We start from the raw sequence: 17,067 nt of genomic DNA, 5'->3' as shown, positions 1-17,067 counted from the left end.
GGCATAATCGGTCTGTGTTTCCCCTTCCTTTCTGGAGAGGAATATTTTGGGTTGAAGTGTCTGTGATGTGACTGATGCAGCAAGTCAGCGCTGTCAGAGCCTGATTCACGAGTCGGTGCTGCAGTGCTGGGGGTGGGAGCAGGTAACCTTGGCTCCTGCTCCTCCTCCTCCTGCTCCTCTGGGAGCCCAGGATCCGGTGTCACGGGCAGGAGCGGCTCTGCCCCCGCTGGAAATGGGCTGACACCCACAGGGAGGGTTTTCCTTGCTCCTGGCAGCTCTTGGAGAGCAAAACCAGCAAAGCTGGGCTCCTGTCCTGATCACTGACAGAGGACCAGGCATGGAGCAGCCCAGGTGTCTCCTGAAATATTGCTGCTGGACACGGGGTGGTCTGGATTTTTTATTGTGACTCTTGGTGCTGAAGTTCAGCCAAATCTCTTCATATTTCCCACAGAAGTCGGGTGTGATCTTATCACGGGAGCTGCGGTGGGGCTGTGCATTGGCACAGCTCCTTTGCTATTGTTGAGGAAGTCTCGATCTGAGAAAATTTACAGTAACAACGATCCCTCCTGAAGCCTATTGTTACCCTTTATTCTGTGTTTGCCCTGGGTAGCTGCACCTTGAGAGCAGAGAGGGCACCCCAAGGAAAGCCACAGCTTCAGCCCACCCAGGACAACACTCCAAGAGAGAGGAGAGAGCTTTGCCAGCCAAAGATCTATTGGAAAGAAGCCTTCAGCTGATTAATTTTCCAGGTTTCCCACAACTATTTTGGGAGCTTTTGTTTCCCATTGTTGTAAGACAAATTTCTAAGCCTCTCTTCACGAGGAGCTGGGCAGGGATGTGATGATGTCCTGTCCTGCCCCCAGACCCATCCATCCCTGTGGGATGTCTCCCACCTGCTCTGAGCTGCTCCTGCTGGGGCTGGGCTGGGCTCCTGGCACGGGGCAGGAGGAGGAACTGGAGCACCAGTGACTGAACACAAAAGCCTGGGAAAAAACCTGCTGTGATTTACCCACACGGAGTTCAATAAACATTAGATCTGATGGCATTCATCGTTTTTTCATAGCATGCTCGATTACTGCTTCAGTTATTGCTCAAATGACATCATTCCTGGCAAAGGAATTGATTGATTTTTTAATGAATATTCATATGGCATTTCAGCCAGGAGTAGGCATTAATATTCTAAGAAAGAAGAATGAAACGTACATCCTAATTTAATGAATGATTGTAAATATGTATCTGATGGATAACGTGACGATGAGCGTTGAAAAAGGCATCCATAGTCACCTCGGGGGCCTTTCTTGGGGACAAAGGGACAACCAGGGCACAGGCAAGGCAAAGGGCTAAGGGATGGCCTGGGCCACCCGGTCACCAAGGATCTCCTGTCACCCACACCGGGACCCTGCAACGCTCTGAGATAAATCAGATGTTGATAACCCTCGCTGATCCCAGGCTGTGACATGAGAAACAGCAATGTGAGCGAGATGTGGAGCTGGACAAAGGGACGGGAGGGACCGGAGAGAGCCCCCGTTTCCTCCTCTGCCCCTCCATCCCACCCCAGAGATGCCGGGGGCTGGTTGGAGGCAGGTAAAGCACCGGCTCAATCCCCCCGTGCGCCTCTGTCATGTTCAATTCCCTTCATCCGCCTGCGGCTGCGAGGCTCGCGGTCCCCGAATGTACATATATTTGTCAGACATTCTTAAGATGTCTCCCCGTTCGGAGAGCTGATCCTTTGTGAAGGCAACAGTTGTAGCGCTTAAACAGCGACAACAGCCTCGGCTCTCCCCCTCGTGCCATCCCAGCTTTGGAAAACGCTCAAACCCCGGGCTTAGAGTGCCGCTGCTTAGAGCTTCTTAAACAGGCGCGTCATTTAAATGCCCCTTCGGTGCCGGGAGGGGGGAGAGCACACACCTGAAGCATCCTCTGGAAGCCGGGATAAATCAGGGCATCGTCATTAAAGTCACCGAGGTGACAGGCACGAAAGGCTATTTATACCCAGCGGCGATCTGTTGTGCAAGGCAGAGAACAGGCCCTTGTGCTGACAAAGCACAATCCGCCTCGGCCCCGCGTGAAATGCACAAAAAAAAAAAAAAAAAAAAAAAAAAAGCCATCCCCAAAATTCCCTGCAAAAAGCCATTCGCTGCAAGGAGCCATCCCCGAAATTCCCTGCAAAATCCATCCCCGAAATTCCCTGCAAAATCCATCCCCGAAATTCCCTGCAAGGAGCCATCCTCGAAATTCCCTGCAAAAAGCCATTCGCTGCAAAGAGCTATCCCCAAAATTCCCTGCAAAAAGCTGCCCCCGAAATTCCCTGCAAAAATCCATCCCCGAAATTCCCCGCAAAAAGCCATCCCCAAAATTCCCTGCAAAATCCATCCCCAAAATTCCCAAATCTCCAAAAATGCGGAGGTGCAGCCGGGACCAAGGAGCAGAGACCTTTATAGAACCAGAGCTACTTTTTCTACCCCCCTATTTTTTTTTTTTTTTTTTTTTTCGGACGGCTGCTCCTCCTGGAGCCCGCAGGGAATTGGGATAACCTTGGGAAGGCATGTCCTGGCTGCGGGAGGGGCCGGGCTCTGCCCCGCCGTGGCCCGGGAGCGCAGCCCCGGCTCCCGTTCGCACATCGCCGTGCGTGGGACCGAGTTTGCCGATAAAAATACAGCCCGAGTTATGCTTGGTATGGAACAAGCAGGCAGTAGCTGCCGAAGACTTCACAACATCCCGCTTTTGGCCGGCCTCCAAAGCACCAAAACAAAACAAAAAAAATTTCAGTTGGCATCTCTGCGGATTGAAGCGAGTTTGTGGTTGTTTTTTTTTTTTTTTCTTTGCTTTTCTGCAGCGATTGCTGAACAAACGTTTCGATCCTTGTGCCGCCGCCCCCGTAGCTGCTTTCTCCCCCGAATCATGTGCTGGAAGGATGGCAAAGATGCTCAAGGTCATGGGCATGCTGTGAGCAGAATGACAGAATCCCAGAAGCTGGGAAAGCCCTTCCAGCCCATCGAGTCCAGCCTGTGACTGATCCTCACTTTGTCACCCTGAGTGCCACATCCAGCCCTTCCTTGGACACCTCCAGGGCTGGGGACACCATCAGCCCCCTGGGCAGCTCCTTCTGATGTTTCACCATCCTTTCTGTGAGGAAATTCCTCCTGAACAAACCTCATCTCTGTCCTCAGTGGCCTCACTGCACTCTGTCACCAACGTGGAGCTCAAGCCGTGGGTGTTGGCGGCCTTGGCCCAGCAGGACCTACAGGAGTGGGGTGGTTTCTCCAAACCACTCTCTTGTCATGCTGGGGGCTTTTGAACCCTCAGGGAGGTGCAGTTTGTACACTTGGGCTGAATTCAGCCTTCCTGTGCCTGCCCTTGACATTGGAAAAGCAATTTTACCTTCCTCCCATCCATGGGCTGCTCCCTTGCAGCAGCCAGAAAGGAGCAGCAATCCAGGAATTCCAGCAGAGCCAGCCTGGGAAAAATCCCACAGCAGCAGCCTGAACTGAGGGAATTCAGGGTTTGGCCTCATATTTCTTGTGTGACACAGGACACAAACAATGTACATCTTCTGTAGGTTTGAGTGTTGCAACTTGACCTTCTGGGCTTTGCTTTCGACTGGTTTATTTATTTCCCCGAGAAGAGGCAGGCTTGTTCGAGAGGAAACAAGGTGAAACCCTGACCTTGCTGAAAGTGCTGAGAGTTTGCCATTGATTGCAGCAGAATTAGACATTTACACAGAGTTATAACCAAGGGTTCGGGCCTTGCTTCTTTGGTGCTTGATGTTTAAAGGAAGAGAACCAAAAATCCTCTTCTCCCTTCCCTGCATGGCCACCGTTCCCAGCAGCACCAGCCCTCTCCTGCCCTCTCTGGGAGCAGCTACAGTCCTTGAAGCACGAAATCTCCCTGTCCTTACTGTAGCACATCGCTATCACGTCGTTAGTGATCAGAAAAATGATCCTGTGCTTTTCCCCCTGCACCCAGCCCTTCCCCAGGGCGTTCACCACGTGTGAGCACGGGCACGACTGGAACGATCAATCTCTGTAGAAACCACCCCTGAGCTCCTGCGAACAGCACTCAGTGCATTCCCCTGGCTCTGGGCAGCCAGAGTGCAGAAATGCATCAATTTGGGGGCGTTTTTTTGACCTGCAAAGCCTCGACAGCAGCTCCCCCCCAAACGCTGCAATAGAGACTTTGCAACCCAGACTCCCCGTGTACCCAGAGGAGCTCTTTGTACAGTGTCTTAATCAGTACATAAAATGCTTTCAGTGAAATGCTGCCTTCTTCTGTCTATTTGTCACAACTGATGCTCTGGTGAACAGTAAATAGGAAATTTGCTGGCAAATCAGCACCACCAACTCGGTTTGCAAGGAAAGGCTGGAGCACAGAGCTCTGGGCAGGTCCCTGTCGTGCCTCGTGCTGGACCCTCAGTCCTTGAGGCTCAGCAAGTCCCAAAGGCACATCAATCTCTCCTCAACAACCCAGCAAAACGCAGACACCGTGCGGTTATGTAATTCCCAGCACTCCCGGTGTTATTAAAAGGGCTGATGGAAGCAATGTATGCACGAGAACTCCCCATCAGTCCGGCTGGGAAAGCTGCACAGTGAAAATCCTGGCCCTTTCCCACCGCCTGTGCTGCTCCCCGCCTCTCTCCCCGCATCCCCAGCCCCGTTGCACAACGCTGGTTTCATGTTTGCCACCAGACACTTTGCAGTCAGCCTCGTATGGAGAAAGGAGGAAGTAACAGTGCCTACATCGCACAGAACTGCAAGCAAACGCCTTTCCAAGAAACTATTAAGCAGTGCTCATTTGAAGTTTAAACGAGAGGGAAGAGAGAAAAAAAATAGAGAAAAAAAAAAAGACAAACTTGGAAGGATTTCTCTTGGCTCGGAGCTTTTTTTTTTTTTATGAAATTCAGATTGGAAGTGAAACGTGGCCAGGCAGCAGCAGTGGGGCAGCAGCCGCAGGGTGATGCGGGCAGGGATGCTCTGACAGATCCGACTCCTCCCCAGTGTCCCCAGTGCCAGTCCCTTTCCCTGGATGTTGTCCCATCTCAGAGCGACCCGCAGCTCCTGGGGCACAACCTGGCACCCCAAATTTTCCTTCTAGGCATCCTGCCTTGCCTCGGTGCCCATCACCGCGGTGCTCCCCGAGCCCCCGGCACTGCCCGCGGTTGGTTTGGAGGCCGGGGCTGAGCGGGTCCCTGTGCCCGGGGATGCTGGCAGGGCACCCAGCGGGACACGGCGCTGTGAAACGGCCCCTTTGTGCCGCACACAGCAGCGATTGTTCCTTGGGAGCTTTGCATGGACGAGGCCGCTGTCCCCCCGGCGGCTTCAGACGCTCTTGATGTCAGAATCAACGAGCAGGCAGCATTAAAGTAACCGCGTTGGGCTTTTCAAATATATACATCGCTGGGATTTTTGATTTTTTTTTTTTTTTTTTTTAACTGCTGCTCATTTTTCGAGGCAGGGAGATAAGACTCCTCTGGAAAAAAAAAAAAGGCCAAAAAAAAGCCCCTCTTTGCCCATCTAAATTCTCCCCATTACCGAGCAAATGGTTTGCAACAACAAATTTATTCCTCAGCGTCTCCTGTGCTCTTTTTTGTTTGAAAAAGCCACAAACAGATTGTGATTTTCTCTAACAGATTCACCATCTGGGAAATTTTTCATGCAACTCCTTTCCTCACTGGGAGCAAGTTACTCAGAGGGGAATTCCCAGCAGAGAGCAGACTCTGAAGGGATGGGTCGTTCATTTAATTAGCATGCATAATCTGGATGTCCTTACTCAGGCAAAACTCTCACCAGGGCCAATGGGAGATTTATTTCTTTTTTCTCAAGAACCAGCTAAGGACTTTGGTATTTGTCTCTTGGTGTTACATACAGTGTTTTCCTTGCAGGGAAAAACTTGGCTTTTGGTTGCATTAGAGGCACTGATTTACTACAGTCTTGTGCATCCAAGGTCAGGATGTGGCCCTTGCAGGGCCTGTCACAAGGCTGGGCCCTGGCAGCAGCCACTGCCTTTCACACACTTCCCCAGCCCAGGGAACATCCCACGTTTTGGGAGCACGCTCTGGGCAGCCAGGGTGCTGTGGGGTGGAGGTCAGTGGGGCAAGAGGCTCTGCAGACCCCAACAGGCATCAGCACAGAGAAGCATCCTGTTCCTGCTGCCCTTGTGCAAGGGATGAGGTCAGGTTTTTGGTTTTTTCCCCCTCAGCAGATGAATTTATGGCTTGGGGTGATGCAGGGATGCTCCTTTCATCTGTTCCCTTCAAGCTGCTCCTGTGGAACAGCAGCCTCCTGAGCAGAGAGCTCGGAGCAGACCCCACTGCCCAGCCCTGCTCCCACCCCAGCACAGCTCTGAGAGCTGCACAAGGAGATCTTACACCAAACAATTTTCACTGGCTCATTACTGGACAAAACTTCGCTTTGAACTGACGTTTTCTGGGCACGACGAGCGCTTTGAAGCAGGGAGACAAAATTAGTGCAGAGAGTTGGCAGGTGAAGAAATGACAGGGTGGGTTTTTTTATTTTTTTTTCCTTTCCCCCAGCAGCAGAGCTGTCCAGGAGCTATGGAAACCTTGTTTGGCTAAATAAAAACGCAGAAAGATAACAAGGCTTCATATTTTCCAGCAACGTGTTCGCTGGAACAGCGTTCTATCTGTGTGTGCTGGAGGCTCCAGAACAGCCAAAGCTGTTCCTGAAGGGAAATGTGCTGTGCTGTTCTCCACAACTGCAAGTAAAGACTGTCTCCTACCTCCCCAGGAGAGAGGGCAACCAAGTCAGTGATGCAGCAGAACCCTGGGCAGAATTGCAGTGAGCCTTTAGGCAGGTCAGGGGCTGGTTTCTTCTGCAGTCTCTTCACAGTGACTTTTTGAGATTTGCAGCTATGAATTGGCACAAAACTTGGCTCCAAAGCTCCCTCTAGGAACGGGGCAAACAAGTTCTTCCCCAGGAGGTGACAAAAGCTGTTTAACTGAAAGTGAAAACACATCCACCCTTGCCTGAATCCTCCTCTCTCTCAGAACCTTCCTTCCCCTTCAAGTTCTCCCCCGTGACTCTTCAGCTCTTGGGATAAGAGAAAGGAGCAGCTCCTACACCCACGGGGATGGTGGGCTGCTCCATCCACACAAATACATCTCCAGGCTGCTCTGTAATGGTCCTGTCCATACTGGTTCTCCAAAACCTGTGCTCCATGGACTGCAACTTTGCCAGTCACTGAAGAAAAGTCCTGTCCAGCATCTCTTTTAGGGTTTCATGCTGTTGAACATCACTGTAGTACTGTCCACACAAGGAGAATAGGAATGGCAGAGTCCACCACAGCAGGAATATTCCTCTGTGCCTCACAACTGCTGTGTCCTGGGACTACAGCTGTGCACAGCAAGCTCAGCTCCAGCAGGGCGAGGAGGAAAGACAGCACCTCCTAGGAATGAACTGCTGCGCCCTTCAGTGGGAAGTGACAGCTCCTTCCTTCCCCTCTACCCTGCACTGCCCTGTTTTGGAGAATCACAAAGTCATTCATTTTGGGTAATCAAGCCCAGCCTTCAGGCTAAACTGTGCTGCCACCCTGCCACCCAACCACCAGGACATCCCCACATCACGACGACACCGCCGCCAGAAGAGGAAACTCCTTTTCCCTCCCAACCCATCCACCAACATGTTAACGAGCCAAGTTTAATGTAGGTGGCATGTTGCACACAGAATCTTACAGGCACCCAAAACACCAGCTGGTGCCATGTTCTGGAGAGTTAACGAGGTGAAACTCCAACACTTCAGTCTCCTTCCAACATTCCCAGACTGAACAACAGGCCCAAGGCGGCTTCGCCACCGCACGGCTCCTCAGGGATCCCCCTTGTCACCCAAACACCTGGAAAGCTCCAAACTCTCCAAAGGGTTTGGAATAGCTCTGCCATGGACACACTCCTCCAAATCAATATTTTTTATATTTTTCCTAATGAGCCTTAAGGAGGTTTTTAACCCACTGTGTAGAATGGGAATGTTTAAAGACCAAAAATGGAAAGAAAGGGAAAATCCAAACAAACCGTCTGCACTCGCTGTTCAAGATGGAATCTGCACGAAGGAATGCTGAAATGAAAATTGCAATAATTTTAGAGTTCAAGTCATTTATATCTTTAATAGACTTAATGTATTTTGGAGCTTAATCCGTTCCTCCCAAGGCTGAATTTGGAAAGAGGGAGATACCCAAAAGAACAGGAACTTCCCCAATGAGGCACAGTTTGCAAGAACCTGCTCAACATGAAATATTTCTGGCAAATATCATTACAAACCACTCTTGAAAAGCAGAAAGTTCAACTCTCCATTTCCTTACTTGTATTCCACAACATTTTGTGTGACTCTTTATTAAAAATGCCAAGTTTTTCAATTAAATAAAGGGGGAGAAAAGGCTCGATTTATTCTTTGCATAAACGTAATACAACAGTTAGTCTGCCTCTTTCTCCCTCCCTCAGTTGTGGCTTGGCTCCCTTTCAGCTTCTAAGAAAGTTTAGGAATCTCAATTCTGCAAGGAAGAAATACTTTGGCAAAATAATCCTAAAAGCTTTTTTTAAAAAAATTAAAACCAATGAATTTACATTCTGAACCATTCCCAAGATCTTACTTACTGTGCAACCTCCTGGGGATGTTGTGAGGTTTAATTAGCTCCAGTTGGAAACTGCTTTGAAGAGAAAAAGTGCCAAATATTGCTCCACTCAGGTAGAGCGAAAATGTCTAAATTATTACATCATAAAACAAATAATTTGAAAAATTAATTCCTCTTCCTTGCCAGCATGACTTCACAGGGACTTCACTTCCCCGATGTGCTGGCAGGATCACACCACCAAGGCGTCCAAGTGCTGGTGATGACCAAAAATCAGAGATTTGGAACATCCTGGTGCCTTTGAGGCCACCTCAATGACTTCATTTTAGGGTTGTCTAACTCTGTTCGCCACAGGAGACCTGATCTTCAGGGCGTTTTCAGTGCAGGTACTTGGCCACCTTTGTAGAAGATGCTGAGGAGTCACTGAGCTAAAGCAGCTCAGCCCCAGGGTCTCTCTGGAGAAATTTCTGGGCATCTGGCAATGGTTTTTTTTTTTTTTTTTTTTTTTTTTTTTTTTTTTTTTTTTTTTTTTTTTTTTGTGATTTATCAAGGACACTTCCTCAGAGCACGGGGCCAATAGAAATCTGAGTGGCCGGCGTGGGTTTATTGAAGGAAGGTGTAAAATCGAGGCTCAGTCTCCTACTCCCTGCGCCAAGGAAGTGATAATGACCCAAGGCTCTCAATATAAGATTTTAATGCGCTGTTGATAACGAGGTTCTGCTCAACATCAGTCACTCACCCACATCTGCACTTGGCCAGGGGGTTCAGCCTCCGGCAGTGACCTTGTGAGGCTCCAGGGCAGATCCTCCCATCCCGGTGGCTGCCCAGCAGGGACAGCTCAAAAAAAAAAAAAAATTAAAAAAGGCTCACTCAGGCTGTCATATTTATGGAATAAAGCAGTTGGCTCGCAGTCAAATTACAAATGATGAAAAAAGGTTGTGAGACTCCTTGTACCCACCAGCTCCTTTGTTCCTTGACCAAATTAGCGCTGGAAGAACCACCTGCTATTCATGTGTTAATCGCATGATCGCTGCTCTGCTTTACAGGCTCACACACATCAAAGCCGGGAGTGTCACCCTGTTCCTGCGGGGGATTTCAAAGAACACCGTGAAACCAGAGAAGTTCACGACCTGAGGACAACCCAGACCTTTATTTCCTCCGGAGCTGGAACCAAACCACCACCGGTTTGGCTGAGTGTGCCCATCAGAGAGGAGCGGGCAGGCACGGGACCACAAATCATCACAAAACACCCTTTTTACCCAAGGAGTGCTGAAGTTCAGCCACTCCCAGGAAAAAAAAAAAAACCGCCCAAGGAGGATCCCGGCTGCTGTCCCAGCTGTTTGCTGTGGGCTGGGACAGGTTTTCTGCAGGAATTGTGGAGCACAGGCACCCTGAGAGCCTCCCCAGCCTGCAATGCTCCGGGCTGGCAGCTGTACCGGGCAGGAAAGCAGCGGGCTGAGCAGTCCTGGGAGCTCTCTCTGCACACACAGCAAGCTGGAGCTCAGACAGGACACTCAGGATCTGAGGTCCGCAGAACAATCCCAGAAAAAGGCTCTGGGGAGTTCTCTGTTGAGAGGAAAGTTTCAGACACCAGTTTGTGACAGATGCTGATGCTCCATCTTTGCTGCAGAAGGAGCTTTTGGCTCTCTCGGGGCTAATCTAAAGTTCACACCACCGTGGTCGTTATTTATTCAGCTCTGCTGTTCAGCTCCATTATCTGTAACACTCCATAATGAGAGAATTTCGGGGGCTGCTTCAGCTTTGGGCTCCACACAGAAGCTTCTCTATTTTCTATCCACAAGCCTCCAACCCAAAATATGTCAGCAAAAGGCTGCATCACTCACAAGATGAAATGGGGAAGGATTTTTCCCTGTGGGCTACTAGAACTCACAGCTCTGACCAAGATGATAAAAACCCAGTCACATAATTTCATTCTTGCTTATTTCCCTATGATTGACCCCAAAGGCTTTGTGGAGGGAGGGGAAAAGGTTCTGCGTAATTTTTACCAACTTGTTTTCAAACAGTTCCTTAAAGAATGCAGGGAAAAAGGCAATATCCCATCATAAGGCAAAACAAACAAACAAAAGCAGAATAAAAATAAACTTTAGGCCAGCTTCTGGGCTCCATAAATAGAGTTACTTGACTGACTGCACAGTGACATCTTAGATCAAGACCAGCAGAACTGAGCTTAAAATTCAACTGGCTTTTGGAGCTGCCGGTAAAGGCTCTGCAGTGACCCTCCTTCTCCCTGCTGTGGAGGCAGAACAACTTGTGTCATTTCAGGGAACAATTATTGCCAGCTCAGACCGCACTCTGCTTCCAATCTCTCCTAGGTAAGACAGTCTCACCTCATTGTGCTCCGTGAGACAGAAGAATCTCTGTGAGAAAGCTGGAACTAATCGATTCAGGGAGAAGTGGAACCAAATGCCAGGATCTGAACACTGAGGATCATTGCAATGGGTCCCCCTTAATCACTGCAAAATGAGAACATATTCGCCGTGACTGGGAATTTCAGGAGCACATGATACAAGCGCTGCTCCCATCCCTCCCGTGGATTTGTGCTATTAGGGAAAGACTCAATTACTCAGCACTAAATGCCTGAAAAGGACAAAGCCACTCAAAGCTCCATAATCACCTTAAAGTGGATGAAACAGGAGAGTGAGCCGGGCAAATGTATGTCTTGCATAAATCTACAAAGAGGAGAAAATAAAAAACAAAGCCCTGCACTCTGTTGAATTTTGGGCCCAGATTCTTATTGGGAATATGCAAAATGAAAAACCTAAAAGGAAGATGCTTATTACACGCCTGAGACATTAAGAAACATTTTTAGGAAAATAGTGAAGATGCATTAAGAGTGTAGAGTGCAAAATTATCTGGCTTCTGTCCTCCAGATAGATCACTGCCTTTTTCATGGCCACAGGAATACAGGAACAGCAAAATAGGCCCTTATGGATTAAAAGAAACTTACACTTAAGAAACCTGCACTGTACAAAGAATAAAACACCCAATCAAGTGTTGCACTTTGATAATCAAAATGGCACCTTGACCTTCAAAGACATACAAATTCCAGAGACAAGCACGTTCATTTATCCACAAAAATTAGCACTGAGAAATAACTTAATTTATATTAGAAAAAAAAAAAAAAAGAAGAAGAAGAAGAAGAAGAGGAGGATATTGACACATTTCAAGGGGTGGGGGCTAGAAGAAAAGTCACCTTCTGATCCCACATGCTCTTGGTTTTATTTACATATCCACAAAGACCATGAAACACCACCCCAGGCCCCCCACCAGCAGCATGGTCACATGGATCCCGTAGATGAGCAGTTCATTCATCAGGCTGAAGTCCACCCGCCTCCTCCCCAGCAAGAGCAGGATGATGGAGAGTTTGTACTGGAAGCGCAGGAAGATGCGGATGCCGAGGTACTGAAGGCAAAACAAGATCGAGAGAGCCACCCAGAGGATGGAGGTGAAGAGGCTGCAGCTGAAGTAGAGCAGGAAGCGGATGAAGCCGTACATCCACCGCGATTTGAGATAGATGTCGAAGTTGTTGTACTTGGTGCGCACCAGGTGCGTGGTGCGCACGGGGCCGCAGGCGGAGTGCAGGCAGGTGGTGTGAGGGCCGTGGAACGAACGCACCCGCCGCGGAATGGGGATCACCGGCATCGGGCCCCGCCCCGCGCAGCCCGCCCCAGGCCACCAGCCGCAGGGCACATATCAGATGGCAGCAGCGGAGGGACTCGGAGCAGCTAAGCCCGGGCTGGGTGTCCTCGGAGGGAACAGACACCTGTGGGGGAGGTAGAAGAGAAAGGCACAGTGAGCTGAGCTCTGGTTTGGGGCTGATAAATGAGACAGGCAGTAAAAGATTCTGTCAATAACATAGAAAAGACAAAGTTTTAGTTCTCCTGATGCTGCTGAATGGAGCAACTTACCCCGGCTGATTTCACTATCAGCACTCACAACTGCTGTTCAAACCTCCACTTCTTCCCTTAAAACACCTCTCTTTTGCCTCTTTGCTTCTCATTCTCCACACAAACACATTCTGTTTCCACACCAATAAATTCCAAATTTTTGGAAAATACAAAGTTTTAGTTCTCCTGATGCTGCTGAATGGAGCAACTTATCCCGGCCGATTTCACTATCAGCGCTCACTTATACCTGCTGTTCAAACCTCAACTTCTTCCCTTAAAACATCTCTCTTTTGCCTCTTTGCTTCTTATTCCCCACACAAACACATTCTGTTTCCACACCAAATAAATTCCAACTTTTTGGAATTCCAAACAAATTCCCCAGCCAGCACCACTTGTAGCCTGTCATAAACTTTATCCACTGTTATTGCAGCAAAGAGGTTTGGTCTGAAATTTTCCTGGTTAATTCATAGATCTTTCCAATCTAACAGTCATGCTGCAAGAGCCCACCCACCTGAGCAATAATGTTAATGTGAGAGCAGTAATATTAATGTACGCGTTTCCTTTGGGTCATATTTCCTTTAAAAGCGAAAAAAAAAAAAAGAGTTCTCTGAGTTCACTTTCACAAGTGGATTCCAGATTTGTGCTCATTTCCAAACTTGGCAAAGCTTCACCAAATAAACAAACTGAAAAATAATGGAAGGTCTTGGAAGAACAATGAGGCAATCATGTTTTTCACACTCCACAGGATGCACCTCCCCTGGCCAGGCCAGCCTTGTGCTCTCACTGTCACTGCAAGGCAAAGCCAGGCAGCCTTTCAAAGGCATCCACCAGTTTATTTCTCCCCTTGGGGACCTGCAGAGATAAGTGAAATTATCTTGATCTTCTGCAGTGTTTAGGATTTATAATCTTAACATCCTTCCACACACCCATTGTTGTTGTGTGAGTGATGAGCAGGAGCCTCTGAGCTGCTCTCTGCTTCACCCCAGGCTCCTGATGTGCCAAATTCCGGGAATTATGAAATGACAATGCACTCATCAGATAATGCTGGAAAACAAACTTCCCCAGACTCCTCGCACACCCAAGTGGTCAGATCCAGGCAGGTCTTTCCTTTGTTGAACCAAAAATCTGACTGTTCTTAAAATTAAAACTAATTCAAGAGTTACTTCGAGAATTCTTTAGTTTCATTACTAACAGAACTAAGCACAGAGCAAATGATAAAGCTGCAGGGAATTGTATTTTTGGTATCAAAAATCCTTCTCTGATTCAATGTGTATCAGTGGGGAAGTCTCTGCCCTGCTTCCTGCTTCAAATTCCATGGAAATGGGAATTCCAGTTCTGATCTCTCCTGCTCAGCCCCACGTTCCAATTCCTTTTTGCCCTTACAGAAATGTGAGGCAGTATTGGCTCTACATGGATCAGGGACTACCAAGTAGGAGTAAGGGCTAAAATTATGATTTAAGGAATTTAGAAAACCAAGGGTTCTCCTCAGTCATCAGACACCCTCATTATTTTAGGTGCCTCTTGCCCCATTTCCTGTCTGGAGCCAGGAAATGCCAATGGGAAATGTGGCTTTTGCAAGGCACAGGAATTGCTCAGACACTGAACCAACACTGCCTGAAGCCAACCCAGTTCTGTGCCTGGAGCATGTGACCCACACACTTCCCACATGATGGGGCTGAGCGTTTGCTCTCAGAGATATTTTTGGAGGACTAAAGCAAGACAGGTCAAAAATCACATGCTGGGGATTCAGAGCATTCAATTCCTGACAGTGCAGCCTCTCCTTGCAACTTCCCTCACCAGGACACAAAGATTTCACAGTTCCCACTGTTACTGTGCCCACCACGGGAACAAACAGCTTTTGGTGGGTTCCTGCTCTTTGGGTGAACCTAAATATCAACACTGGAACATTGGGAGGACAAAATAAAACTGTGAATTGTTACATTTTAGGGGTGCTGCCATCCACTCAGCAGGTCGGGGCTCCGCTGCCGTTCTGGGATGCCACTGAATGTCTTGGAACAAAAGAGTGAAGTTTTCCTGTGACACCTTCTAGGAAGAGTGACAGAAACTGCTAAGGTGCTTCATAAACTCACAACTCTCTGCACAGGAGCTGATCTGAAAGACAAAAAAGACACAATCATTTTCAATTTGCTCATTTCGTGCATTAAATTGCTCACAATTACTAGGCCTCTCCTCAAGCATGAATTTTTAAGCCCATAAAGACTCTCATTCAAAAATATATGGATTCCAGCTTCCTGATCCATGCTGGGAAGAATCAGTGAGCTGCTACTCAATGCCAGGACAGAAAATCCCAACCAACTCGTGCTGGTCACCTTCTCCTGCCACAGATTGTTCTGGGGAACATGAAACATGATGCGGGGGAGCAGAGACTTTCCAAACTGAATATGGAATAGCAGATCCTCCCCTGTGAGAGTGGCAAGGCCCTGGCACAAGGTGGCACAGGGTGCTCCTGAATCCCTGCAAGTGTCCAAAGCCAGGCTGGACAGGGTTTGGAACAACCTGGGATAGGAGAAGGTGTCTCTGCCCATGGCAGGGGTGGGATGGGATATGCTTTAAGGTGCCTTCCAACCCAAACATTTTGTGGTTCTGTGATTATCCCCCAGTCTGTGTTCGGCACGTGATGCCCACAACAGGTTTGGACACCCACTCTGTAATTTTGGGCGCCAACTCGGTCTTTTCGGGGCATTACAGGATTCCAGCTCGAGGCACCTCCGTGTCCTGCAGGCCGCTGTCACCCACAGCACCACGCTCGTGGTGGCCCCGCAAGAACGTGAAAAACGCCAGTAACTCTTCGTTCGGGCGAGTTTGTCACTCCCTCTCCTTTAAAAAGCGAGTGCAGGGCGAGTAAGGAGCGGAAATCTCCGCACCCACCGGGCATTCCAGGCAGGATCCGCCGAGCCTCGGGGCACTCCCCGCTCCCGGAGGAGGAGCGCCGGCAGCTCCGACCCGCCCGGAGCTAACGGGACCCTCGGGCGGGCCCCGAGTGCTCCAGGAGGAGCCGCACAAGGTTAGGGACAATGACAAATAAAGGTTAGAACCGAGGGACGAGCGCCGGGAGGAGGGGAAACGCCAACTCCTCCTACATCGCCCCGATGCCGAACGGAACCGCGGCCGCTCGGGGATGGAGCTGCGGGAGGGAGCTCGGCCTGCCCTTCCCCGGCAGCCCCGCACGGCCGCGCCTCACGCCGGGGACAGGGAGCCGCGGGCCCGGCGGGCAGTGACCGAGCGCTGCCGCACCGCCGGGCCCCGGGGAGGAGCTCCCGCCGCCGCAGGGCGAGGCCCGGGCTCCGCCGCCCGCCGGGCCTCGCTCCGCACTCACCGTGGTGCCCATGGCCGCGCCGGGCCCGGGCGGAGCGAGGCCCGGGCCGCCGGGCGCCCGCTCTGCGCATGTGCGGGGGCGGCTCCGGTTCCTCCGGTTCCGGCGGCGGCGGCGGGCGGGGAGCGGCGGCGCGCGGTGATGGCGTCATCGAAGCGCGCCGCCCCCCGGCGGAAGTGGCGGGGACGCGTTGCCCTGGCAACGGAGGGCGGCCGGGCCGGGTCACTCCGGGGGTCACACCGGGCCGGGTCACTGCGGGGGTGACACCGGGCCTGGCCACTCCGGGGTCACTTCAGGCCTGGTAACTCCGGGGGTCACACTGAGGGCCACTCCAGGAATCACTCCAGGAGTCACTCCGGCCCTGGTCACTTCGGCCCTGGTCACTCCAGGGGTCACACTGAGGGCCACTCCAGGAGTCACTTCAGGCCTGGTCACTCTGGAGGTCACTCCAAGCCTGGTCACTCCGGGGCTGCAGTTCCGTGTCCAGTGTACCAGGAGCAGCAGTCAAAGGTTGTCCAGAGAATCCCCAAAAGACCCAAAAAGTTCCTAAAAAACAAAACAGGTGGAGAAAAATTCAAAACAATACAAAGGGAAGGAAAACAATTTCCTGCCTGCTGTTTCCCCTTAGATTTAATTAGGCATACTTCTCCATAATGGAAAGAATACACAACTTTGGTCATTGGCTCCCTGCCCCACTTTGTGTCTGGGCAGTGCCGCGGTGGAAAAACATTAAATAATAATAACTCGGGCCATCTGTCACCTCTCAGAGCTGCTGCTGTGCACAGGCCAAACCTCTCCCGGTGTCCTGGTCCCTCCTGGAGCTCCTGCCGGGCCGGTTCCTCCCCTTCCCCTGCCCTGCAGAGCAGTTTGATCCTGAAACACCAGAGGGAATTCTGGATAAGGCACCAGTTGGGGAGTTCTGGGAATTTGGCATCTCCACATACCCCACTCACCTCCTGGTGGGAGGGAGAAGGGGATGTGAGGAGCTGATAAATTTCCCCAGTAGCACGGAACTGGGACTGTCTGTTTGGTGCCTTGGATAAGCAGGAGAGCCACCCACATTCCATTTATTTCCTTCTGCCGTTCTTTGGGACTGGAGCCATAACCCAGAGATGGGAACTTCAGCCCGAGCAACAAAATGATGAAATTTCCAGTTTTGCCTTGGGGAATCACGAGGATGCTGCTGAATGAAAGCGTGGCTCTGGGGGCTCCTGGTGTCCTGCAGGAATCCCTTGGGTGGGAAAAGTCTTT

The 17,067-nt window shown here is 50.3% G+C and overlaps 1 protein-coding gene and 1 long non-coding RNA gene across 3 annotated transcripts; both read right to left on the bottom strand.

The window, feature by feature from the left end:
- Window positions 1-7,403: 7,403 nt before the first annotated feature.
- On the bottom strand, window positions 7,404-9,505 carry LOC136369933 (uncharacterized). The gene is made up of 4 exons (XR_010745093.1): window positions 9,314-9,505; window positions 8,600-8,652; window positions 8,021-8,063; window positions 7,404-7,471 (listed from the first exon to the last, which is right to left on the bottom strand). It is a non-coding gene; the product is annotated as an uncharacterized lncRNA (long non-coding RNA).
- Window positions 9,506-11,589: 2,084 nt separating this feature from the next.
- On the bottom strand, window positions 11,590-15,959 carry TMEM250 (transmembrane protein 250). 2 transcript variants are annotated; one of them, XM_066332903.1, is made up of 3 exons: window positions 15,820-15,959; window positions 14,423-14,594; window positions 11,590-12,358 (listed from the first exon to the last, which is right to left on the bottom strand). In XM_066332903.1, exon 3 carries the CDS (start codon window positions 12,235-12,237, stop codon window positions 11,818-11,820), a length of 420 nt encoding a protein of 139 aa, XP_066189000.1. In that variant the 5' UTR covers window positions 12,238-12,358; window positions 14,423-14,594; window positions 15,820-15,959; the 3' UTR covers window positions 11,590-11,817. The 2 variants fall into 2 exon arrangements, with proteins under 2 accessions (XP_066189000.1, XP_066189002.1); XM_066332905.1 differs by having other exon boundaries at window positions 15,685-15,821.
- Between the last annotated feature and the right edge of the window lie 1,108 nt (window positions 15,960-17,067).

This window comes from Sylvia atricapilla, chromosome 19 (genome assembly GCF_009819655.1).
Source record: "Sylvia atricapilla isolate bSylAtr1 chromosome 19, bSylAtr1.pri, whole genome shotgun sequence".
In the NCBI taxonomy this organism is placed as follows: Eukaryota; Metazoa; Chordata; class Aves; order Passeriformes; family Sylviidae; genus Sylvia; species Sylvia atricapilla.
The sequence above is the reverse complement of the archived record's forward strand: the minus strand, read 5'-3'. Positions and strand labels throughout refer to the sequence as shown.

What these genes read in the sequence shown, in the direction of transcription:
- TMEM250 (XM_066332903.1), bottom strand. Translation starts at nt 12,237, where the DNA reads ATGCCGGTGATCCCCATTCCGCGGCGGGTGCGTTCGTTCCACGGCCCT.